This window comes from Quercus suber, unplaced genomic scaffold, assembly GCF_002906115.3.
Source record: "Quercus suber isolate HL8 unplaced genomic scaffold, Cork oak 2.0 scaffold_132, whole genome shotgun sequence".
NCBI lineage: Eukaryota > Viridiplantae > Streptophyta > Magnoliopsida > Fagales > Fagaceae > Quercus > Quercus suber.
This window is the reverse complement of record NW_027069595.1, coordinates 623,150-650,249: the sequence shown is the minus strand read 5'-3', so window position 1 is coordinate 650,249 and position 27,100 is coordinate 623,150. Positions and strand designations below refer to the sequence as shown.

At 36.4% G+C, this 27,100-nt stretch overlaps 1 protein-coding gene across 1 annotated transcript; it reads left to right on the top strand.

Moving 5' to 3' along the window:
* The first annotated feature begins 16,968 nt into the window (after nt 1-16,968).
* Nucleotides 16,969-19,612, top strand: LOC136068749 (DEAD-box ATP-dependent RNA helicase 45-like). Its single transcript, XM_065776281.1, has 2 exons — nt 16,969-17,538; nt 17,753-19,612. Exons 1-2 carry the CDS (start codon nt 16,974-16,976, stop codon nt 17,809-17,811), a joined length of 624 nt encoding a protein of 207 aa, XP_065632353.1. The 5' UTR covers nt 16,969-16,973; the 3' UTR covers nt 17,812-19,612.
* The last annotated feature ends 7,488 nt before the right edge of the window (nt 19,613-27,100 follow it).

The following is a 27,100-nucleotide window of genomic DNA, read 5'->3' as shown; positions in this document are numbered from 1 at the left end:
ACGGAAAATGCACACGTGGCAAACGGCAGAATTAAAAAATATTTAAAATATTTTATTTTATTTTAAAATAAAATAAAATTTTAATTATCAATAATTTTAAAATAAAAATTTTAAAATTTTAATTAAAAATATTTGGTCTTCATGTTCATGTTCTTCCCCAGAAACATGATTGCCCAAAAATTCAAGATTTTCTTCTCTTTTATTTCATTTTCTTAGCATCCAAACAACTAAAAACATATTCAAAACCATCATCAAATCCAGATACTCTGACACAATCAACTAACAACGATCCAAAAAAAAAGAAAAAAAGAAAAAAAAGAAGAACAACTGACAACGCCATCAACCAAATGCATATCAATATTGCTTAACGAAAAAAAAATTTAGCTTCTTAAATCCACACCATAAACCCCCAAATCACTTCACACTAAACCATGAACACAAAAAATTCCAGAAACCCAATTCATTTAAATGACACAAGCCTCCTTCTATATCACCCACTCACCAAACTCAAAAACCGACTCTCTCTCCTCTCTTCCCAACTGAAAAAATTGAAATGATTTCATATCTCTACACCAAACAGGAAATAGAAGAATCATCTATCAAAATGAAACACTAAAACCATCTCAATCTCGTTTCCTTCAAAAACCCCCACCCAATTCCTCTCATTTTCACTTAGATCCAAACCCAAACCCTACACGGATCCGAATCGATCAAAAACCCCTACACGGATCCAAACCCAAACCTGCTAACGGATCCGATGCTGACGCCGACTCCATCGCCTCTCTCGGCGACGATCCTCTCATCGCCTCGAGCGGCTAGCTCATCGTAGGAGTGGAAAGCCGGTACCACGTTGTGTACCGTCTCGTGAACTCGATCTACGTGCTCGGAATCACCACCGCCGATCAGGACGACGATAAGTCCTCCGTCAACGTCTTCACCGATGTCTGTCTCAACGTCTTCACCGATGTCCTCATTTCGCTAACTCTGGGTCGATAGTAATAGGTGGGACTGCTTAAGTGTTTTGGGTTTTGTTAGAGTATTTGGGTTTGATGATTTGGGTTTGATGATGGTTTGATGATGGTCTTAGAGTATTTGGGTTTGATGATGGTTTTTAATATGCTTTTGCTTATTTGGATGCTAAGAAAATGAAATGAAAGAGAAGAAAATCTTGAATTTCTGGGCAATCATGTTTCTGGGGAAGAACATGAACATGAAGAACAAATATTTTTAATTAAAATTTTTAAAATTTTTATTTTAAAATTATTGATAATTAAAATTTTATTTTATTTTAAAATAAAATAAAATATTTTAAATATTTTTTAATTTTGCCGTTTGCCACGTGTGCATTTTCCGTCTCTGATGTAACGACAGGGACCAAAACGGAAGCGTTTTTCAGGATAGGGACTAAAAGCGGTAAAAATAAAATTTAGGGACTAAAATGGAAATCGCCTAAAAATGTAGGGACTAAAATGTGCTTTTCGCCAAAATTTATATATAGTTCACAAGGCTCCAGTTATGCAAATATTATGCTCACAATATAACACTAATATATACAGTGACTCTGATCAAAATAAAAAGATATACATCGCGATTTAATGAGTTGTATGCAAGGTGTGATCCTTTTTGAAATAAAAGTGTTGCAAATTTACAAAGCACAAATTGTGCTCCTGTTTTCCATTAAAAAAAAAAAAACACTTAAAAGGGAGTTTTATAACAAAAAAATACTTAATCATACTTAGGTTTTTCAATTAAATTAAAGCACGTGACAACATTTTCTATGCAATATTGATATAGTACAAAGGCTATAATAGTAGAACACATCTACTTCAAGAAAATAACCTCGAATTCACGAGAGTTTCTCAAATCTACAAAGAGAGATAATCTGGAATCTACCAGAAAATATAGAGACAAAAGTTTGAATCTTATTAAACTGAGTTCTAAATTTGAATAAACTTTTACAATAAAATATATTCTAAAAAAAATCTTATTAATGGCTTTGGAAAACTTGTTTGACAATAAAATATATTCTAAAAAAATTCCTAGTTGCTACCTAGCCATAATAGGACTCTAATTTGACTTAAAACACATTAAATGCACATAAAATCATGGACATACTAATCCTAAGACTAAATTTCTAAAATTTACATTAAATTTTTTTTTAAAAATAATAAATAACAAAAGTATAATTGTAGATTGTGTCGAACATTAGATCCCATCACTTGGAAAAAACTCGTCCTTGAGTTGATATTCGAGATCTAAAATTTTCCATGCCAATCAAACAAATACTTTGAATGCTTCATTTTCTATCTTCTTGCCAAACTTGAAAGTCATCAACTGAGCAACTTGAGATTCATTTTTCTTGGTTTTCATGCAACTGGCAAAATTTACCAAATAAGAGTCAGTGATTGAATCAAAACTTTAGTTTAATGCCTCCCACCAAAATAATAAGAGTTTGAGACTTGCTTTGATTTGATTTCACCAAGATCATTGACAATTTTGTCTTCAATTTCTTCCTTCCTAGTCTCTACAATCTCGACTTTAATATCTTTATCTATAATAGGATTTTCATTAATCTTCTCCACAATTTCAATTTCAAGATCTTCTTTTATAACGAGGTTTTCATTAATTTCCCTATAAAACCTTATATTTTCTTCAACATGCAATTCCTCCCTTAATGTGAAATATGGCTCTTCAAAATAATTTACCAAATATGAACTTTTTGGCCAGTAATCTTGTTTTGTACATGACAATATTTCATCATAATTCCAAAGATAAAATTTAATAGAAATCATCCTTTTTATACTTGGCCATGAATGAACTGTGTCTTTACATTGTCGAATTCTATCAGACTATATGTATTCCCACTAACTTAAGGCATATCCACTAAGTTTATACAAAACAAGTGTAACTTTTCTCTCATCAGGAGTATTCATATAGTTAAATAAATCTTCTAGATCAAGTAACCAATCAAATTTTATTTATTTATTTATTTTTTTTTATAAAAACAACCATTAAAGGTTGCTATATTTTTATAAGGCCTATTAATATCTTGTTTACCAATAGGTTGCCCGAGAATAATGTCTCCATGATTATTATATTTATCCATATTGTTTCCATGCTCTAAAGACACTATTCTAAAAAAGATATTTGTGAGTGCTTGTTGTATGTATCATAGTATTTGATGGCTGTCATGTTGATATTTGATGATTTTTGTCATTGGAATTGTTATTGTCTCACACGTTAGCCACAAGACCAGAATAATTCAAGGTTTTGATATCAATTGATGCGGTGTAGAAGCCACAAGTAGCAAAATACGTCTACTTAAAAAAAATCCACGGGAGTTCCTTGTAGATAGATAGCTTGGAATCCACTAGAAAAAATATGAAGCAAAAGTAAAAATTTGTATTAAACTAAATTTTGAATATGAAAAAATGTTTATAAACTTCGTTGATAAGAAAATATATTCTAAAATAAATCCAAATTTATGCCCTACCATAATTGGGCTTTAATTTGACTAAAAGAAAAATTTTCTTTTGATAAGAAAGACTTAAAAAATATAAAATGCACCTAAAAGCAAGAAACTACTAAACCTAAACCTAAAATTTGGAAAAGTAAATGAAAAATAAAAAATTAGTAAATAACAAAAGTCTAATAATAGATTTTGTCATACAGTCAAATATAAAATGTATAATTTTTCCTTTTGAGTGGTTGTAGGACAACAATTATTATTTTTTTTTGCCATAACTTTGACGTGGCAAACTATGAGCAATTGCCTATCTCTTTCATATGAGTCCAACATTTGATCTTTACCACTTATAATCTATCACATTAAAGTTGTGGCAAAAAAGAAGAATTGTTATGTCCATAATATTTTCACAATATTTTTCAACAAAACACAGGTGATCAATTGTTATTGGCTATGGTGGGCAAAAAGTAATTTAAATTGTAAATTCAAACTAAAACTTGTAACAACTTGTCACCTATAATTTATTATAAAAGTATTGTAAATATATTGTGGACCTAAGTGTGCGTTTGGCACTGTGATTTTACTAAAAATTGCATTCTTTCAAACGCAAAATATCACGTTTTGAAACTGAAGTTCCAGCCAACTTTATGAAAACGGCACTTAAGATGCAGATCTTGTAATACTTTTTAAGGCTTGAATACCTGACATACCCTCACGCATTTGCTAAATGACAAAATCACCGGCCAGCAAATAACCTCACCTCCCTGACTTTCTAGCGACTACATTGTACTCAAGGTATCAGGCGGATGGTGGAACGGCAGTGGAGAATGTTGACACAACAAAAAAGAGCTCAATAGTTGCAGTATTAAAAATGGAAATAAGAAAGCACCATTCACAGGAACACCATGTCCACTAGCTCCTTTTTCCATGTTTGCAATAAAAAGCTGTCCGTGTGAACTGTGAAGGAAATATCTGGTCTCTCTCTCTGCCATCTCTTTTTCACTTTCATTATTTGTGGTTGATATATATATATATATATATTGGATAGGTTTGTGGTTGATATTAGCTTTGGGGAAAGGGAAAGTAATTGGGGTTATTTTAATTTAGGTTTTGCTTTTGATAATAATACTTTTTTTATTTAAAGAAAATGTTTGAGGGAAAGTGAATATTATTATTATTTTCATGAGCTACTTCAAATATGATAGAATAATATCATCATAATATCATCAGAATTAAGTATTTTCTAGTCCTTTTTGGTAATTTGTACCAAAGCAACAATTTTAGACTAATATTATACACAAATTTTACCAAACATTTTAATATAATTTTTAAAATTGTATTTTCCGAAAGCACATTTAAAATCGCTCATTTTCAAATAGCTTATCCAAACATGCTCTAACACTTCTAAAAAAAAAATTGTGGTCGTAAATTTTCTCCTTTCCTTAAGAACAATTAAATTATTGGTCATATGATTGCATTTAATAGGATAACACAGGATAAAACACCTAAGATTTCTTATAATATTCTGTCAAAAAAAAAAGATTTCTTATAATAAAATTGTCCATAATTTAAAGTTTACGTGACAACCCACAACATGCTTCCTTGTAGTATTAAGAGGTTTTTTTTCGGGATAGTATCAACTATTGAGCATCCGCATCCGGATTCTAAATCCTATCTTATTTTACCACCTCAAAAAATCACTTTATCAATTATACAATACAATTTTACAATTCTCCAACATCCCAACTTTTATATCTCAATCCTACTTATTAAAATAATATTTTTACATAATAAAATAATATATTTCACCATTACCATTATCCAATACAACACATTATTTATACATTATTTATTCTTTCTCTCTCTTTAAAAAAAAAAAAAAAAAACCAGAGAAAATCACAACCACCGGACCCAGCAAACCCAGCAAACACACAAACCCAGCAAACACCGAAACCCACCATCGGAACAAATCCCCCAACCCATCGGAAAAAATCACAACCACCGGACCTAAATCCAACCACCCAACGCCACCCAAATCCGACCCAAACGCCGGAAACCGGAACCAAAAACCCAAAATAAAACCCACCAAAATATAAAAGCAACCCAACCAACCAAAAGCCAGCCACCAGACCCAGAAACCGACCACCATATCATCACCACCAAACTCACCAAACACCGGTCTCTATGCCGATCAACACATCGGTCTCCAAGCCGATCTCCACCGCGTTGACGTCCAGCCACTGCGCCCATCGCAGCCACGTCACCAGCCTTGCCACCACGCCGATCTAGAAATCCGATCCGGTGTGAGCTCCGATCTGGCTTGGTGATTCGGCGTGAGCTCTGAGAGAGAAGCTTGAGAGCTGAGAGAGAAAAGAAAGAGAGAGGCGATGAGAAACAGAGAGAGGCAGAGAGAGAAAAGAAAGAGGAAAAATGGGAGGTGAGAGAAAATTGCCGGTATAAAAAAGTATTAAAAAATTTTTTTTTTTTTTACAACCCAGCTATAGTACCATCTTACATTTGAGATAGTACTGTAGAAAAATCTCAAAATTTTTTTTGCATATGAGATATGGACTCCTGGTTGCTGATGGGTTTTGGGGCTCAAATGCTAAATGCTCCTAACATTTGGCATATAGAAGCCCAAATGTGGATGCTCTTAGTGACTAGTTTCTTTTAAAAACTTACAGATATTTTATTTTGTTTGATAAATAATTAAAGAGATTATTTGTAATTCTGAAATAGATTGGTTAGTTGTTGAGTGCTTGTGTTGTGTGCATAGTGCTTGTGTGTATTCGTTTGGAGTTTCATAATCTTTTTTTTTTGTTTGTATTTTTGCCTCCTCTAATTCCAAGTATTAACTCCATTCCTAGATGACATGCATAATATTAATAGTTCATGAATGTTCATTTAATTATATTTTACCATGATCCAAGCTTGAGTTTAATATCCAACAAGATTATATGTTCAAGTTTGGTTTTTTTTTCTTTTTTCTTTTTTCTTTTTTCAAACAAGTTTGTGTTTGTTCATGAACTACATAATTACGCTATTCATTTCACTCCCATATAAAGTAAACATTATAACCAAATTCTTTACCCCTTACAAATATATGCTAAAAATTAATAATTACGTTTAGTTAATTAGCTAGATAGAATAATTTATGTTTATGAACATATAAAAATTATATGTTCCCTTAGTAACAAAAGTATTTTCAGGCTAACTGTAACAAGGCAAGCATAATTGTGAAAGTTGTTGTATGAGTTGTTGTGTGTAATGTTTGAATAATGAGTGGAAGCATGAAAGAAAGAGTACACACAAAGGTTTATGTGATGCGGCCTAACGGCCTACGTCCCCAATGAGCAAGTCTTTGACGGTTATATATTATCTTAAACACTTATATTACAATGAATCCAACATATGTAGGGTTTATATACTAGAACATACTTGACTAACTATAGGTTAACTATATACTAACCTGAAATTAATATGTTTGTTCTACAAATTCATGAGTCTACAATTGATTTGAGCCACTTGAGTCATAATATGTCTACCAACAATCAATGATTTGCACATAGCATTTCGTGGGAAATGGGGCTAAAAATAACCGCTAAGAATTATTTGGTAAAAGTAGAGATCGTTGTCAGAGCCCGCACGAAAATTAGACCATACTAATAACTGCCAGCTCAGTCCCAACCCAGGCCCTAATTTTTCATAATGCAATTAAGTCTCCTGTTTTGTTTGACAACAAAAAAACCATGTCATATACCTTGGTGACATTAACTTTTAACCTACCCTTCAAAGAAATAAATGGGTGTCATGAATGTACAATAAACCCATCCCCTCCCATTAAATGCTCTCATTTTTAAGTGGTTAAGACGTATGGTATTTAAATATCAAATAAATATCACTTGTTTCACATCTAGTTAAAGAAGTGAGAGAATTGGAGGATTCAATTAAAAAAGATTATAATATCATCATGAATGGTGAAAAAAAAAAGTGGTATATGAGTGATTTTGCACCACTCTTTTATTTATTTTTATTTTTTTGGTAAATGGTATTGCAACTCCTAGAGAGATAACCGTACTCCATACACATACAAGAATATTTTCTTTAGTTTTGAATAAACAAGACAATTTTAAAATAAAATAAAATAAATCATTCAACAATTGTCCACCACTCATCAATTTTCATCAAATTATGGCAAATGGTGTAGTACTAAAAGAACTACATGTGACCTTGGAAATCTGTTAATAGATAACTGTAGGGACTCCATTTAGATAGGCCCCAACAATACATTTCTAGAGAGTGGGATGAAGAATTAGGCCCTAACCGACTAACAGCCTTACACCCAGAACCTTTTCTCCTTCAAGGAGGATGAAGCCAACTTAGTGCTAAGGGTAGCTCCTCAGCCCTTGTCCGAGGAGGTTCCTCTCCCCAAACTGCTTTGCTTGCCCTTCTTATATAATCCTCTTCCTCTTATCTCTTTCCTCCATCTGTTGACCATTCACTTGCCTTCCCTCTGACCGTCCGTCCCATCAGAGGCCTTATCAGTACTCGAGTGGTTCACAAGGACCAATGTTACCCTGTTTAGGACTTACATCCCCATTAATGTGGCCAAGGGGTTAAGTGAGTGCATTCAGTGCGAAGGTGACAACCTGTTCTTGGCCCGCTCCCCCGCCTGGAATTAGCCTCGGCACGCCGAGGACAGGGATGTCCTCGGCATGGATCCAACAAAGCTTAGGTCTTCATACGCCATCCTCAGACGATCATTCCTCCTTGGCATGGGCCATGGGCCGAATGTAAGATGGGCCGAGGCTACCAGGCCCACGGGCCCCACAATAGCCTCTCAAAATCCTGCTGCCCGTTCACTCGGACGGGAAGGAGGGTTTTGATATCCACGGGCCCTCTGGACGATTCACCCCACCTCGGCCCACGTCGGGGCTGGTGACTTTTCGCCCGCCCAATGTACGTTTTGACGTTTCGAGACTCAATGTGCATCCGCATTAAATTTTGGCGACTCCACGTTCCCCACTTCCAACGGTGTGATGGTAATCGTTCGGTGGGGATTTCCTGCCTTTATGGGCGGGAGGCTACGCAATTGTGAGCTTAAATTGGGGATATAAATACTTGTTTGAACCGCTGGGCTTCCTTATTTGTGTGCTCTCGAACTTTGGTGCGCATACCTTGAATCTAATTCAACTTCCACACTGCCTAAGGAGGATCTCTACATCTCTGTAAGTCTTCCCCTCTCAGTAGCACAAAATTTTCTTTGATCCTACTCTTTCTTTCCTTCTTTGGGATCCTTTGGTCGTTGCTAGGAATGGGTAAGTTTAAGAAGCTGGTTGAGTCCGACAAGATGATGAAGAAATTCATTGCCGATTATGGGATACCTAGTAATGTGGGTTTAAGGTATTGTGAGGAAGGGGAGTGGTGAATTAAGAGAAACAAGGGTGAGGTTGTGATCTCCATAGTCGCCTTCATAGAGGGAGGGATGAGAATCCCTATGAGGCCAGTAACGAGCGCATACCTTAGGCATTTTCGGCTGGCTCCTACCCAGTGTATTGTTAATGTATTTAGGATACTAGGGTGCATAGACACCTTGAATGAGAAAATGGGGTTGAGATTAACTCACCATGACGTAAATTGGTGCTACAACCTTCAGCACTTGAGGGGTAAAACGTATTATATGAAGACAAGGGATGATAGGGTCCGACTTATCCAGTGCCTTCCCGATTCTAATAAGGGGCTGACTCAAGATTTCCTCATTATGTCGGGGGAATGGCACGATGGTCTCCACTGCCTGACAGTAGAGGGGGAGCCAAGTAGGGTACTCGAAGTAGGGAGCGGTCCAGATTCTTGTATTATTTTTTGTTGCGTATCTGTTTTGATTGATTAATCACAGGAGCTTTGTTTCTGTTTCTGCAGATCCGCACGCCTTCGTGCGTCATTTTCACCTGGTCAACAAGAAGGATTTGGAAGCTGTTCTTAGGGCGGAACTCTTTCTGAATGAGGCTGATAACCAGGTTAGAGCCGCCCACCACATCCTCAGATGTGACCCAGCTCAGAAGTCGTTCCCGGTCCCAAAACACATTATTAGGGCTCGTGATCCTCGGCTTAGGCAGATTATTGTGGTGGAGGACGGTTTTGCATTTTTCGAAGGATCTTATACTCCGGAAGGCATTCCGTTGGCGGGTTCTTCCTCATCTTGTCAAGCAATAGAAACCGAGGAAAGGAAACCTGAGGAGGCAAGGGAGGTGGTCGAACTGAGCTCGTCCGAGGACGAATTTAGTGTGTTTAACCTAGCTAATCAGCCCGAAGATCCCTCTAGTGACTTGGGAGACCCCCATTTGTCCGAAGCCGATCTTCAGCCCCCAAGGGTTGGTATTCAAGCCGAGATGTGTTTAAAGAGACAGCCCCAAACCAGCCTTCTTGACCTGCTTGAGGGCAACTCCGAGAGGGGCGTGCCAAGAAAGTCACAGCCTAAACCCCCATCACTTCCGCCCCAGCCTTTGCCTATGCACACCAGGTCGTCCTCAATCCCTCCAATCTCAGTTCCTCAGTTCGAGTCTCCCGACCTAAAAAGGAAGAGATCTTCTAAGGGTAAGGACCCAATGGATGGGGGCAAATCCCATTCTCTACCAAAGGAAGGTGGAATCCCCCAGCCTTCCAAACAACTGAGGCTTGGTGGTCAACGTAAAGGAAAAGAGATCGTCCAGCAGTCCGAGGCCCACACCTGGCTGCCCGCTGCCATGCTCCATGGTCAACCCTTGATGGATGACACAACGATCCGGGAATCCCGAAGAGGCGAGGGGGCTCTCGTAGCCGATGCCCTGGAGAAGTCTCTTCTCCTTCCCACCGACATGGCCGAGCTTGGAAGCATGAGCGGGCCAGAGGTTACCCTTAGCCTTAAGAGATATCTAGGCATGGTGGGTCCCCTGGTACTAGTTTACTCTTATTCGAATTTTATTACTCAGCACCTTCCCTTCTCTTTACGGCGCACTTACTTTTGTTGGCAGGCTGTCCAGGCCATTTTCAGGCTGGATGAGGAGGTCGACGGCCAGAGTAATGCTTTAGCGCAGGAGCGTGACAAGTTCTTGAAGGCTGCAAGTACCCTTAAGAGATCTGAGGCAAATCTAAAAAAGGCGATCGAAAATCTGGAGGAGATGACAAAGGCTAGAGATAAGGTGGCCTCTGACCTAGCCACGACTACGAAGCAGGCCGGGGATTAGACAAGGCACTTGCATGATGTCGAGGGCCACCTACGAGCTGCCAAGGAGGACAATGCTAACCTGAAGAGAAAGTTGGCCGAGGCAGTCAGCGCAAGGGGCATTGCTGAGCATGCCCGGGACGAGGCCGTGAGGGCCAAAGACGAGGCGGTTTTTGCGAGAATAGACGCTGAGCGCTCCGTAGAACAGGCGGAAGAGAAGACTTTTGCCGAGGGGGTGGCTAAGACTGAAGCCACCCTTAAAGCTCAAGTTCCTGTAGTGTGCAGGCGCTTCTGTTATGAAACCTGGCATGAAGCCCTTAACCAAGCGGGGGTTGATGTCTCGTTCGACCTCAAGAGGGCAGAGAGAGTACATTACCCCTCCGCAATTCGTGAGGTTGTCCCTGTCGCCTCCGAGGAGGGGTCTGCATTACCAGCGGCAAGTGAAAGTCATGACAGAACCGCTGAGGACACCTCTTCAGTTGACAGACCTTTTGAAGAGGCTGAGCTCCATAGAGCATTGGAGGGGGCTGGAACCGAAGACCAAGAAGTGTCCCAAGATATGGCGAGGCTTCCTGCTGACTCCCCAGCCAATCCCACGGTCCCTCTGATTTCCTCTACCGTTGAAGGGTCCTCTGAAGCAGCCCTTCCGAGCCATGGTCCCTAGGTGTTGGTTGAAGCCTTTTGACAAGCCCCTCAAGACAATTGGCCTACTGAGTTGGAAATAGCATATGGCATAGGACACTTCTATTTGCTTTCTTTTTCATTTCGTTTTGCTTCTTGCCTCGGGGGCATTGTAATGAAACTATGCATTTTCTATTTGAAATGAATATTCAATGCTTTGCTTCTAGTTATTGATGCTTCCTTTTACTCGCCGCACTTTAATATCTTGCCCAATACCCTGGTTCTGTTCTGGACTTAATCTCATGAGACCATCAGCTATCCTTCAGGCATGAATCCGAGGACTGGGTCACAATTCGGCTTTGGCTAATGCTTTGGTTCTTCCGAAAATAGTTAGTTTAACCCCCCGGTTCTTCCACATGTATCTAGTTTCCCGTAGGTTTGAGTCCTTGGGCCATGCAATACCTCAGTTCTATTTAATACCCAGGTATAATTGAGTGGTTAGTTTTTCCACATGCTTGAGTCCGAGGACCATGCAATGTCTTGGTTCTGTCTAACACTTCCATTCTTCTGTAAGTATCTAGTTTCCCCATAGGTTTGAGTCTTTAGAGCATGCAATACCTTGGTTTTGTCTAGTACCCAGGCATAGTTCAGTAGTTAGTTTTCTCACAGGCTTGAGTCCGAGGACCATGCAATGCCATGGTTCTGTCTAACACTTTCATTCTTCAGTAAGTATCTAGTTTCCCTATAGGTTTGAGTCTTTGGACCATGCAATACCTTGGTTCTGTCTAGTACCAAAGTATAGTTCAGTGGTTAGTTTTCCCACAGGCTTGAGTCCGAGGACCATGCAATGCCTTGGTTCTGTCTAACACTTCCATTCTTCTGTAAATATCTAGTTTCCTCATAAGTTTGAGTCTTTGGACCATGCAATACCTTGGTTCTGTCTAGTACCCAAGCATAGTTCAGTGGTTAGTTTTCCCACAGGCTTGAGTCCGAGGACCATGCAATGCCTTAATTCTGTCTAACACTTCCATTCTTCTGTAAGTATCTAGTTTCCCCATAAGTTTGAGTCTTTGGACCATGCAATACCTTGGTTCTGTCTAGTACCCAGGCATAGTTCAGTGGTTAGTTTTCCCACAGGTTTGAGTCCGAGGACCATACAATGCCTTGGTTCTGTCTAACACTTCAATTCTTCTGTAAGTATCTAGTTTCCCCATAGGTTTGAGTCTTTGGACCATGCAATACCTTAGTTCTGTCTAGTACCCAGGCCTAGTTCAGTGGTTAGTTTTCCCACAAGCTTGAGTCCGAGGACCATGCAATGCCTTGGTTCTGTCTAACACTTCCATGTGGAATGAAGGAGTTTGTCCTCGGCTCCTAGAATCTTACTTTTGGTATGGTGATGTCCTTGGACACGCTTCATTGGAAATGGTTCCTTCTCGAGTCGGGCCATTAACTCTACGGTGCTCGGGGCAGGGGCAGTTCGGACTCTGATCTTATATGTGGTTGTGACCTCGCCTTCATCTCAAGCTCCCGTCCGCCTCAATTACGAGGCGTCCCCTAACTGTTTGCGCTCCACGCTTGGCGTTTCAATGCGCAAGACGCGCTCTCATTGATGTCCTCGTAAATTGATACAAATCCAGCGGCCTACGGTCCCTTTGGGATGTGGTCAGGATTAATACCGCTGATAATTCCCTTTTCGAACTCTGTGTGGATCAATTCCCACCAATCTCCATTCTCTATATAAGGCTCTCTGGAGGGAAACGCCTCTCCACACTCCATGAACTCTCCAATCACAACTAGAAACACGTCCCTTCAGCTCCCCGAGCCCCTTCAACAACCCTGCCAAGATTGTGACCAGAGTTGGGAGACATAGGGTGGCTCTGGGTAGGTGTGAGGACACACAGGGCAAAAGCCCTACCTTCTTGGCCGAGAGCCGTTGTGGCTGTTGTCCCCGCCAAACTTCCGGCGTGGCAGAGCCTTGGCGTCACCCTGATAGTGCCGTGCATGGTGGCCAGGAGGGAAGTCCCTGAAGTACCTTACGCTCTTCCTCGGGGCGCACCTTTGCCGGAGGAGGCGCGTAAGATCACGTCATGTCTGGTACCCGAGTGTCTACGATGGCCAACCTTCGCGAGGCCTGTAGAGAATTAAGGGAAAGTCATAGGGAAGGGCCTCCCAGTGCCCTTGCGTCAGCTTCTCTCTTTGTTCCAGCTCCACCGCACCGGCCAAGGAGTTGTTGGTAGCATTAAAACATGCCTGCCTCAGCCCCATTCCCTCTAGCTAGTTTTAGAACAGGTCCGCCTAGGCCTCTGTTTGTAGAATTGAAACACGCCTGCCTGAGCCTCTGTTTGTACTCTGTATTTTCTTTTCATTTAATAAAATACTATTATGTTTCCTCTATTTTCTGTTGAATCTCCTGTTTTTTTGCAATATTTTCCTTCTTCTTTTTTGCGACGCATCGTTGTCAACCTTCCGTAAACTAGATACTTAGGAGCGATCGGCCGTTGTGCCCACTAGTGCACTAATTCTCTCCACAGACGGCGCCAATTGTAGGGACTCCATTTAGATAGGCCCCAACAATACATTTATAGAGAGTGGGATGAAGAATTAGGCCCTAACCGACTAACAGCCTTACACCCAAAACCTTTTCTCCTTCAAGGAGGATGAAGCCAACTTAGTGCTAAGGGTAGCTCCTCGACCCTTGTCCGAGGAGGTTCCTCTCCCCAAACTGCTTTGCTTGCCCTTCTTATATAATCTTTTTCCTCCTATCTCTTTCCTCCATCTGTCGACCATTCACTTGCCTTCCCTCTGACCGTCCGTCCCATCAGAGGTTTTATCAGTACTCGAGTGGTTCACAAGGACCAATGTTACCCTGTCTAGGACTTACATCCTCATTAATGCGGCCAGGAGGTTAGGTGAGTGCATTCAGTGCGGAGGTGACAATCTGTTCTTAGCCCGCTCCCCCGCCTGGAATTAGCCTCGGCACGCCAAGGACAGGGATGTCCTCGGCATGGATCCAACAAAGCTTAGGTCTTCATACGCCATCTTCGGACGATCATTCCTCCTTGGCATGGGCCATGGGCCGAATGCAAGATGGGCCGAGGCTACCAGGCCCACGGGCCCCACAATAACAATGCATCTTGATTAATGAACAATGCAACTAACACATTGTCAAGACGTTTTTGTGACAAGGGCAAAAAATGCAAGATTAGCCCAAATCTCCCATTGGGTTCTTTAGAAATTTTTATTTGTGAAAAATTAAGCCCAAAATTTCAAATATATAATGAACAAAAAGTTAATGGTGCTTTAACAAGAGACAAATCGAAATGTCATAACTAAAATACAAGAAAATGCAGAAAAAGTACGCAGGTCTGAAACTTCAACCCACAATCAGCAAAAAGAGAAAATTGAGAGAGGTTGTAAGGAAAAGAGGGAAGATTCCCCTGCACCCATATTTCCACTCCTAAACTTCAAAATTGTAAGAATGTTGGCTAGCTGAATGAGCTTTTGCTCTAAAGTTTTAGTTATGTGGGTAAAACGTGTTGGTCCCTTTTGAATCTGATTGGGGCCTTTTGTATTGAGTTTGGGATGCTCTAAGTGACTAGTTTTTTTGTCAATAAAAGAGGCTTTGAACCCCAAAGTCACAATCAAAGAGGCTATGGAGATTTGCTTTAATTGGGTAAAAGGTTGACTTGCCTTTTACATAATTTGGGAAATAAAGTTGCCTAAATTTATGGGTTGATGTTTCCTAGATATGGCAGGCCCTTGGAGTCTGCATTTGATTGCTGTAGCAAACAAGGCCAATCACTTAGGTTCAACTATGTGTTTTAGGCAAAAAAGTGTAAACAGAAAAGTTGGGCTACAATCAGTAGGAGCATAAAAGCTCTTTTGAGATGGAAATTTTGGGTAAAAAACTTTCTTTATGAGCTTGGAGTGCTACTAGTGTCCCTTGCTCACTTTAAAGCACGCATGCTGGACTCATGCAAAAGGACTGGAAAAAAAAAAAAAAAACTGATCTATACCCTTCAAATCACACTTCCTCAATTTTCTCAATATGTAACATGGGCTTGGACCATGTTTAAAAGAATAAAATATAATATATACATGAATTAGGCCCACAACGAGATCGGGCTCAATTGAATCAAAATGTGTTACAAAAATGGGTATCAACACACATTTGAAGTGTTTCACATGCAAAAATCTTTGGCCTTTGTAAAACTTCTTAAAAGGATTTTTTTTTTTTTTAATATTTTGCGATTGCCAAAAATAACTGAAATTATGACTTTAATCACAATTTCAAACTTGATAACGTAACTATAGTCACAATTTAACATTGTCCATTGTTTTTTTTTTTTTTTTTTTTTTGACTAAAATGCAAATTTCACTCTCTAAATTGACTAAAATTTATTTTATTTTTCTAACTTTACTTTTGTACAATTAAATCCTTTAAATTTCAAATTTATTCAATTCAAGCTTTTGCCCATTTCGTTAAAATTTGCAGTTAAGTATGCAATTAATAAAGAACTAAAATTCTCACATAAAAATTCTAAAAATATTTTTCTTAATTTTATAATTTTTTTTCATGTGAGAAAAATATTTTTTATGAGAAAAGTTTTAGGAAATTGGAAAAAAGACTTAAATTGAATAAATTCGAAACTTGGAGGACTTAGTGCAATTTACATTTTAGCTTCTTCTTTTTTTCAACCCCACCCATTGTAATTTTGATCTATCTTATCTTTTTAAATCTAATAAACCCTTTTTTTAAAAAGAAAAACCACCGTATTTTTATTAAAAAGAAATCACCAAAGTCAGCTAAAAATACACTAACAAAGCTTGGAGAAACATCCTCCATCTACATAGAAAAACTACTAACAGGCCTTACATGTTTAACTAGATTATGAGTTACAAAATTACCTAATTTGTGAGTATGAGAGAAGGAGATAGAACAAAAGGCATCCAAAAAAAAAAATCTTTTTGAAAAATCAAAAAAAAAAAAATACATATCTACAATATTCTTACAAAATTTTCACAAAAAATTCTAAATGATAGATTATAATTGGTTGTTATGACTGGGCAAAAAAATAATTTAAATTGTAGATTCAAATTAGAAGTAATAATAACTTACATATGATTTGTTGTAAAACGAATAAATAAAAAAAAAAAAAAAAAAAAAAAAAAAAAAAAAAAAAAAAAAAAAAAGGAGGAAAAAATCCAATATAAGAAATAAGACTAAGCTCTTCTGAAACTCTTAGGCGGTTACGTAACACAATTTTCGGCCCTAATAAGCCGCTTATATATTCAGGCAAAACAGAAGGTTAGGGTTTCGACTCTCGAAACTTGTATCTGGATCCAACATCCATCTTCACCACAAATTTGTTTTCCGCTAATTACTGCAAAACTTTTATCTGGTAATTCTATTTTTCCACTTTTGAAAGATTTTAAGCTTTCAGTTTTCGTCTTATTCATTGTTTGCATGCACTTATTTTTCTCTTTCATTCAGGTCTCTTATAAACTCGATCGCTCATATTTGTATTGCAGAAGGTTTTTTAAGAACTTGTAGTCACTCATAGTATGACCTTTTGATCACGCACGTAGTTTGTGAATGAATTCTTATCTGCTAGGGTTTCAAAGCTCTTTTTTATTGATTTTATTATGTTTTTTTGTTTGTTTGTGAATTCATAGCAGAAAGCAATGGATGAGAGCAAGCATAAAGAAAGAGATAGGGAAAACAAGAAGAGGGAACGCGAGAGAGAAGAGAAGCAGCACGGCAGGGGAGACGACAATGATGAAAACAACCCCAAAATGATTCCGATAAGAAAGGAGAATAACGTGACTCGTGAAGACGCTGAGTTAAAGGATGAGGAGGAGCAGCGGAGATTGGGCGAGGAGATACAAAAGCGGAGGAGGAGAGCGCAGGAGTTGCTGGAATACTTCATGAGAAAAAATGAAGAAGCTAAATTGGCCATGAATTGTGGTTATGGAGTTGAGGAGCTAGAGATAAATGATTTCCCCCAGAATGCTCGATGGAGGCTTACCCGGAAGGAAACTTTGGCCCCGATTTCGGAGTGGACTGGAGCTGCTATTAGTACCAGGGGCCAGTATTTCGCACCAGGTCGGATCCCGGGACCTGGAGAACGCAAGCTTTACTTGTTCATTGAAGGCCCTAATGAACAATCTGTTAAGAGAGCTAAATCAGAATTAAAACGAGTTTTGGAAGACATCATGAAGCAGGCATTACAAAGTGCATCCCATCCAGGTAGATACCAAGTCTTATAAGTGGAAGAATTTGATTTCAATTCATACCTGCAGCCATTATTGGCATAACATTATTACCTGCTAATTCTGTTGGATTTAAGTTGAGACCCCAACTTTGGTTAATTTATGTGTTGGATAAATTTCTGTTAACTAGTTTTTTACTTACACAAGGGGAAGAGTTGCCATTTTGAGCTAGCTCTTTTTTTTCTTTATAGGTAAAAATAATTTTATTGAAACGAGACTACCTAGTGAAAATGGTCACGAAGTAGCCTAAAGAATTACAAATGGAAAACTATCTACACATGGATTGAATCTATGAAAGCATGAATAGAGTTACTATCTCTAAGCTCGGACAAAAAGGACCTCTCATAAAGAGAACTAACAAAGGATGCTTGCAATTGTGTTGATCTGCACTACGTCTTCAAAGGTATGTTGATTTCTTTCCCTTACTTTGCCACTCACACACTAAATCAAGAACCTTCTCTGGTAGTACCCACTAAACCCCAAACATTGTGAATATCAAACTCCACAACTCAGAGGCCACACTACAATGAATCAACAGGTTATTTATGGTCTCCTCACTACAGTGGCACATACAACACCAACTCACCATTGAGTAACCCTTCTTGATGAGGTTCTCGTAGATAAGAATTTCCCCCTAGCTGCTGTCTAAAAAAAAAAAAAAAAAAAAAAAACCCTTCCTAGGAGCCTTGGTTCTCCAAATGGCTTTCCAAGGGAAGGAAATAGATTGTGAGCCCCATAAAAACTCATAAAATGATCGAACAGTGAAATCTTCACTACTCTTTAACTTCCATCTCATCCTATCACCCCCTCCCTAGTGAAATATGAGAATCTAGTATATGGAAAAATCTTTACTACTGGCTTGGGGATGGTTTATATTCGTTTGGTGTACTATTTTTTAGTGAGTAGTGCAAGAATAAGCTCTTACAAATTATCACTTCCCATGGCAAAACAAAGTAAATAAAAAGCACAAAAGTTCGAAGTAGGGTAGTTTGCTCTAGCCATGAGCTGAATGAGCACACCCACATGGTAACAGATTCTCAACATAAAACAACGTTATGTGTATCTGTTCCCCATTTTCTATATCAGTTTACTTTTTTTGGGTGCGTTTGGATTAACGTTTTGCTAATCCCCTAAAAGGTACGAAAGTATAGCTGTATGTAGAAAAAAAGTAAGGCTAAGGCTTTAAAAAATTGTGTACAAACAAATAAGCTAATAATCTAAAAGAAAAAAAGCCAATCCAAACAATTGTTAATATGTTTCCAACCCAAAACTGACGCCACATGAGTGATTGACAATCAACTGATCGAGTGCTATTTCCATGGAAGACTTCTATGTTATTAAACAAAAAAACATGGTCCTTTAGGTTCTTCAGGTTTCTTGTATTAAAAAGAAGAAGGCTCTGGTTTCAGAGATCATATTCATGTTCTTTCCTGCTGCTATCCAACTATCAGGAAATTTGAAATTTATACTATAGTTGTTATCTGCTTGGGAACTCATTCATCTATTATCGACCATTTAAGGGATTGGTCTATGCATGTCCACATAATACTTTACTGTTAGTTATGTGATTGCAGTTGTTTTCAGGCTTGACTTACATGCATCAATTTTCAACAAGATAATTTTCTTTGATACATTGATAATTGGACTACTTGGCTCTCAACAATTTTCGACAAGATAATTATAAAATTATGGATGTTGTCATGTTATCTTCACTTTTATTATCCTTATAATATACGTATCCAGTCACATAGAATGAAATATAGCTGCATATTTTCATAGAGGATGATTACATCCATCTAATATTGTTTATTTACTCATTCATTTGTTGCCCATTAGATTAGATCATGAATCTAAAGAAGAAGAAAAATTGGAAATCAGAGAAGGAAGAAAATATTCAAATTTCAATCAGATGTAGTCTTCAACATGTAGTATATAGAGGATAATGAAGAGACCTTACTTAATTGCTTTAGGTGGCAAAGTATTTTATTTCTATTGCTATGGCATTGTGTTGCTGTCTATAATGTCAATGCACAAGCAACTATGGTATACTTTTGGATGGTTTATGTATGAGAAACTGGAACCAACTGATACATGGATAACCAAGCAACTCAGACTGAGAATGTACAAGTAGTAATTTGGTAATAGTAAAATGTTGATGCTTCAGTAATTTAAGAACTAAAGCAAGAAAACAAATTCTTCACCAGGATTCATTGGTATATTTTGTTTTTCTCATGTCACTTTTCTCCTCTGCAAAAATCACTTAGTCTTACATCTTCCTTTGCCTGTCATGCACTTAAGGCTCCCTTCTGTAGCAAAAGGTCATTTTTAATTTTTTGCTACAAAATTGTAATTTGAAGATCTTATTGCTAGAATAGTTCACCTTTTGGCGGTAATACAAAAAAAAATACAATGGCTTTCTTGATCTTGGGCAAGTTTGTAAGATCTGACTCCTATTGAGTTGAGAGGACTAGAAATTACGTGGAGTGTTACTTACAACCCAAAATGGAGAATAATCGTGGGGTGAAATTAAGGAACCACAGTAAGGGTTCCGATCGAGTAGTAATTTTAGTGGATTGAGCTCTTTGAATCCAATTTCGCAAGATTAAAATGACATACTTTCCTAGGGTTCTGATCAACTAGGAGGGTTGAACAAAGGCATTCCAAAGACTAAATTAATTTTTGTGTTTCTAAGCTTGGAATAATAATATAGGAAGAATTTGCTTCTATGAGGATACATCTCTCCTTTCGAATTGTGGTGATCAATGAATGGCAGTTCTAGGAATTTTGTTCAAAGGGGTCATTAAGAAACTTGAACCAAACAAAATTTAATAAATTTTTTTTTTTAATTTATTGAGTTATCAACCAAAAAAAAAAAACGCTAATATATGAAGTTTTACAATTTTCTTCTGAGTTTTCATATTTTAAAATCATTACAATATAATTTATTATCAATTGTCATTATTTATTGTTAATGTTGGTAAGTGTGACCATTTATATTTTATTAAGTCTGTATAACATCTTTAATTTTTATGAAGTTGTCATTATCTATTTGTCATTATTTTTATAAAAAATGTTTCAAATTAAATAACAAAACTCAACCCATTGTCATTGTATTAAATTGGCCCACACAGCCACATTTATCCATACATAAATAATACACTAAGTATCTACATAACTAATAAAATGCTTAAACAACTACTAATTTTACTATTTTGGTTCTTGAATCACTAACTTTATTTAAAAAAAAAAAAAAAGTTATTATAACATGATAATAATATTCACACATGTAACAAACCCTTTGTATTTTCTAATTATTAATTATATAAAGTTATATTATATTTGTAGTACACAATACACATTCACATACATTACAATTCACACAAATAACATAATAAAAAATAAAAAATAACACACACAATCAATATTAGACACATACTCACACACATATAATATAAATTTATAATAAAAAGAGACACTTATGACTTACAAACATTCTCTTTTTACTCTTAGAAAGACATGTGATCTATGTTATTGTTTGATTTTGAACTAGGCTAATATATGGTTAGGGTGTGCAAGATTTAAGCTAGAATATACATATATATATATATATATATATCTTCAGAGTAAATTATACTAATAAAAAAAATTTATATAAATTATAAAATAAAAAAATAAAATAAAAATTCAAGTCAGGGGATTCAATTGAACCCCTGAGCATAAAGTAACGTCGCCCATCATCTGTCCTATGGAATTTGTCCAAGACTCCAAGGCTATAGTTGGGGATCTGCCACTTTGCATTAAAATCAAAAGGAGTAGAATTTGGTCAAGGTATTAAATGCCCATTTGACGGGTTAAAAATGTTTTTCTATGCTTATATTGAATTCTAAAGGAGCTCAGTAACCGAGCTATGGGAGCTTTCAATTGGTCCGCGAATGGGTACTCCCCCAAGTCTAGAGACTGGTTACTCTTGTCTGAAGAACGCATCTGAGATTCTGAGTATGTGGCAGGTTTAGGCTTTAAAAGGTCCAAGGCTTACCCCTTTAATAATTTACATTGATTAAGTTAAATATTACTATAAATCTAAAGCTATTTCTAATGTCACAACATTTAAAATATAAATGATGATGAAACTTTGTACATTGTTAAATAGTACTTCAATACAAGAAATAAAATTATATTCCTGAAATTAAAAAGCTTCACCCTCATAAGTTACTTACACCATATGCATGATACCTAAAAGGGGTTTGCTCTGTGCTCTCCCATTTGGGAGGGCAGGAGATCCTCAAGGGCTTAGTCCCTTTATATAGGTAATCATACAGACCAACCCAAAGGGTTGTAAACGGTTTCAATTGGTTGGGTCGATCAAAATCAAGTGCAGAGGATATAGTTTATTCAAATGGTCAGTCAGGTTTATGTATAATAAAATTTTGCTCGAAAACCTGATCATCCAACCGATATTATACCCACATATCTCCTTATATTTTAGAGGTGTTGCATTTTGATTTGGTGCTTGGAATTTTATCTTGATCCATCTATATGTAACTTTCCCATCTTCCCTTATCAAATAAGTCTTATCTTTTCTTTTCTTTTTTTCTTTTTTCTTTTTTTGACTTGTCTCTTAATCCTTTATTTCCCTAGACTATCAAATAAATAAATGGGTATCATGAATAAGGATTTGGCTTAGGTCCAATGCATTTAGTGCACTGGACCCAATCAGATAGTGACACATGTCTAAAAGTTGACACATTTCATCATCTCAACGAGTCCAATATTACTTGATACTGGACCTAACCCTGACCTCATGAATAATTTGGAAAACATGAACACGCCAAATTGGGTAATGTGTCCATGTTGAACGCATATACAACGCCAACACACTTGCATGCTTGTTCCGTACATGTCTGGAAAAAATTTTAATTTGGACACAACCCCTGAGCACGGTTAGAACACAATTATGAGTCTGCTTGGGATCCACTTATTTTGCTGAAATTGAAAATTTTTTACTTAAAGTACTATATATAGATAAAGATAAATGTTAGTTAAAATAGTATAGTGAGACCCATGAATAGTATTAAAAAATGCAATGAGACCCATGAATAGTAGTAAAAATAAGCTGAATAGTAAAATAAGTTGGCAAAAAATAACCTAGCCAAATAGACACTATATGTCCCAAAAATTAACATAAAAATGCTTGAACCTAGTGCGATCTCCCTCTCTTGTGTTCTCTTCAGCACTGAATAGTCTCACTCTCTCTCATTGTTTCCCTTCTTCTTCTTCTTCTTGTTTTTTCTTTTTTCTTTTTTCTTGGCTAGGGTGTGATTAGTGATTTTTGCTTCTATATTTGTTTGTTTGTTTGTTTGTTTGTTGTTTTATTTGTTGTAATATACAAATATAACCATATTGTGTAGATCATTTACTTGTATTATTTCAATTTATTAAATTGAATTATTTGAACTCTTTTTTTATTAACTTTAAACATCATTTAGTGGGTATAAATATTAAATATACTATTTTTGCAATCTATTATTTGCTTGTTGATACTTATCTTTAAATTTTAAGATAAAGTCCCCCCCCCCCCACCACAAGTAGGCCAACAAATATATAATATATGCTTAAAAATAATTGATATATTAATTTTTGTATCACCGTGCTTCATAGGCATAACTAATAATCTATGAAGCATGGGTGCGGGTGTGGGACTCGGCAATTTTTGAAAAAGGTGGGTGCGGGTGTAGCCAGATTCGACGATTAAAAAATTATTAAAAATATTTTTATTTATATTTTTAATATATTGCTAAGCATACTTTTTTATATAATAATAATAATAATAAAGTTTTTGACACTTGAATTATTGACAGAGGTATTAAAATAAATGAAGCTTCTCAAAAATAATAAATAAAAAGATGTGACTTAGCTCAAAAATAAAATAAAGGATATATGTAGTAAGTATTAAAATAGGTGTAGCTTCCTATTAAAAAAGAAAAAAGAAAAAGAAAAAGAAAAAAGGGATAGATGTGGCTCTCACGAGTTTGGTCGTGAGAGCCACAAAGAACAAAATAAAACTTTTAAGCTTTTAAAGTTGCTCTTATCAAAAGAAATAGAGCTCTTCAAAAAAGAAAAGAAAAAAAGAAACAGAACAGAATTCACTCAAGAAGATGAAGTAAAGAAGAAGACGAGGAAGAAGAAAGGGGTTAAGGCCGGTGAAGAAGAAGACAAAGAATAGTGAGTTACAAACTGATACGACCTGAAGAAGTCTTTGAATTTCGGCCTGAATCAGCAACAGAACAAAACGGCAACACTGCGAAAAAAGAGGAAGAAGAAGACGAAGAAGCAAAAAAGAAGAAGAAGAAGAAGAAAGGGGTTATGCCGGTGAAGACAGCGACAGCGGCGTATCAAATTCATCGTTATTTTCGGTTTTAAGTTTTTTTTTTTTTTTTTCTTATCGGCCGATTTCCTTTTTCCAGCCAAAACACACTGATATTCAGCCAATACGATCCGATTCGACCCGAATCAGCGTGAATCAGCCCGATTTAGCGGGAATTGGCTCGAGTCTGAGCAGTGTTGGCGTGAGTCGGGGAAAAAAAAAACACGTGGCCAAACGCGACTTGACGCTACACTGATACGCGGTCAGCAGCGTCCCTCATGCGTTGCCTCGTCGCGTCGTGTCAAACGTAGGTGCAAATCCTCTAGCACCGCGTCCGTGCATCCCAGCTAATAATACACCCAACATACTCAGAAAAAGGAAAAGGCATAAGAAAATGCATGTTTTGTCAAAATTGATTAGGCTACCAAGCACAAGGTTAATTTTCCACAGCGTACGAAATATTTATGGGGTTGACCAGACTTGATTAGAAGGATAAGCAAGAACAAATGGAAAAGAAATTTTCCATATCCTCATGCGTTGCCTCGTCACGTCGCGTCAAACGTAGGTGCAACTCCTCTAGCACCGCGTCCGTGCATCCCAGCTAATAATACACCCAACATACTCGGAAAAAGGAAAAGGCATAAGAAAATGCATGTTTTGTCAAAATTGATTAGGCTACCAAGCACAAGGTTAATTTTCCACAGCGTACGAAATATTTATGGGGTTGACCAGACTTGATTAGAAGGATAAGCAAGAACAAATGGAAAAGAAATTTTCCATAGTTGTTATTAACATGTTGAATAACTCTATTCCTTGATAATGTTTAAATTAGTTTTTTTTTTTTGGAGAATCATGTTTGAATTAGTTGGTTAACCATCAATTGAGAAATGATGAGTTCCTATGAAAAAGAAAACTGAGCAAAGCTATATCATTTATATATATATATATATATACACTATTTCAGTTTCAGATTGCCCAAATATACATCACTATTCAATTTGGTTAAATTTATGTAACACTTAATAATTTTTCGTGCATGACATGGTTAACGTCCAATTCACTATTAAAAGCAGCCAATTCTTGTAAAAATATTAGTATATATTTGACCACTTGCTCTGAAATGCAAACAGTGTGAAAATATCAGATCCCTTGCTCTAAAATGCGATGAAAGTCTCCTATCTTATAGTGCTATAGGACAGTACAAAACCATGTAACTCTTAAAAAAATAATAGTATTATACCGTCAAGAACAAATGCATGTTTTTGTCAAGATTGATTAAAGTTTCCACACGAAAAAATCAATTTTCCACACCACACGAAATATATTTATGGGGGTGACAAGAGTTACCTAGAAACATAAGCAATTACCAAATGGCAAAAGACAGAATAGCTTCCATGACTTTCATTGCCACTGTCACTTCTGTTATATTCATTGTTACTCTCATTAGTTCGCTCCCAATCCAGATTTATGGGAAGACAAGATTTCTACCATCGCCAAAATCTCCCCAACCAGCCCGTATAGTCCACCATGGATATTCAGGAGGGCCTGGTTATTCTAAGCCCTATTCTGAAATCACTTCGAAATCACCACCTCCTCCTTCATAGTACAGATCAGCCTTGCCAACAACTTCTTATGAGAAATCTATGGCACCACCACCGGTCCAATAAATTTATACTACTACACCTTTTTTCGCTTCATTGAATTGTCCTTAAATAAAACTGTAAGTCTAACATATTTAAAACGATTTTTTTTTTTTTTTTGGTATTTTTGGATAATTTGATAGTTACAACAAGAGAGGGGTGTATATATCTTAGATATTTCTATTGGAAATACCAGTGCTAACTAGTTGAACAATGAATGTAATTGTGAATTTTTAAAAACTAATAAATGAAAGACTTGATTACTTTTTGTGATTGGTGCCATTTTAGTTTCTAAAACTTGTGTAGTAAAATTTATAATATCTTTATCATCACCATTTTTCTGAGAAAAATGTTATAGGTACTACAAATTTTAATATATAAAACTTACAAAATTGATGTGATAATGTATGCTATTAGTGGACTTTAATTACCAAATAAATTAAAGTTTGAAATGAGTTTTGGCGACTCGTGACACAGTAATTTAATGATCTATACACTAAAATTGTAATACCCCTAGCATTAATATTTTGCTAATAACTAATAATTCATAAATGGATGGTGTGGCACTTGCTTGCTATTGATATGGCACAAAGTGAAATGACAGCTTGTTATGCGGTCTATGGATGGTGTGGCACTTGCTTTCTATTGATATGGCACAAAGTGACATGACAGCTTGTTATGTGGTCCATAGGTGATAGGTGTATGAAGTCATATAAGGTAGCCAAGGAGCATGGTGAAGCCAAGGGTGACCATAAACTAAGCAAATAATTAAAATTTTTAAGATTATTTATTTAATTTTATTCCGAGCACGAGTGGAGCTTGAGCTCAATACTAAACAAGATTACATGTTAAAATTTTGTTCATTTTTTTCCTTAGTCAAACAAACTCGAGCCTATGCAAAGACTACTTAATTTACTTATTATCATTTCCTATATTCAATAAAATTACGTCTAAAGTTATTTATCCCCTTTACAAATATATATATATATATATATATCTGTGTGTGTGTGTGTGTTAATAATTAATACTTAATTTTTGTTAATTATATGTAATGATTTCGTTTATAAACTTATAAAAATTACAATCACCAACTTTGTATTGTTAAAAATTATTTGTAATTTTACTATAAAATGGATAATATATATTATCAATAATTACAATTCGATATCTTATAAACTTGGTTACAAATGTATATAATCCAACCTTGAGTATTATAAATATATTTTAAACAAATGTGTAGATAAACAAAGGCAAAAATATCATTTTGGTCCCTAGTAATGGTTAATTTGGTTCATGTTATTTTCAACTTCAGTTTGATCCCTAATATTATCAACTCACTAACAGAAAATGTCAACTATAACTACGAGTTAAAAATAACAGGAAACAAATTGACTCAATTCATTTACGGTTTTTTTGTTTGTTTATTTTTTATTTGTAAAATGTACAAATATAACCTTATTGGGCTAGTCATTCACTTGTTTTATTTTAATTTATTTATTGAATTGAATTATTTGAAATCTTGCATTGTACTTGAA

Coding starts and splice junctions, on each gene's coding strand:
- LOC136068749 (XM_065776281.1), top strand. CDS start 16,974: ATGGATGAGAGCAAGCATAAAGAAAGAGATAGGGAAAACAAGAAGAGG. Junction 17,539..17,752: donor ACAAAGTGCATCCCATCCAG/GTAGATACCAAG, acceptor TTTTCTTTATAG/GTAAAAATAATTTTATTGAA.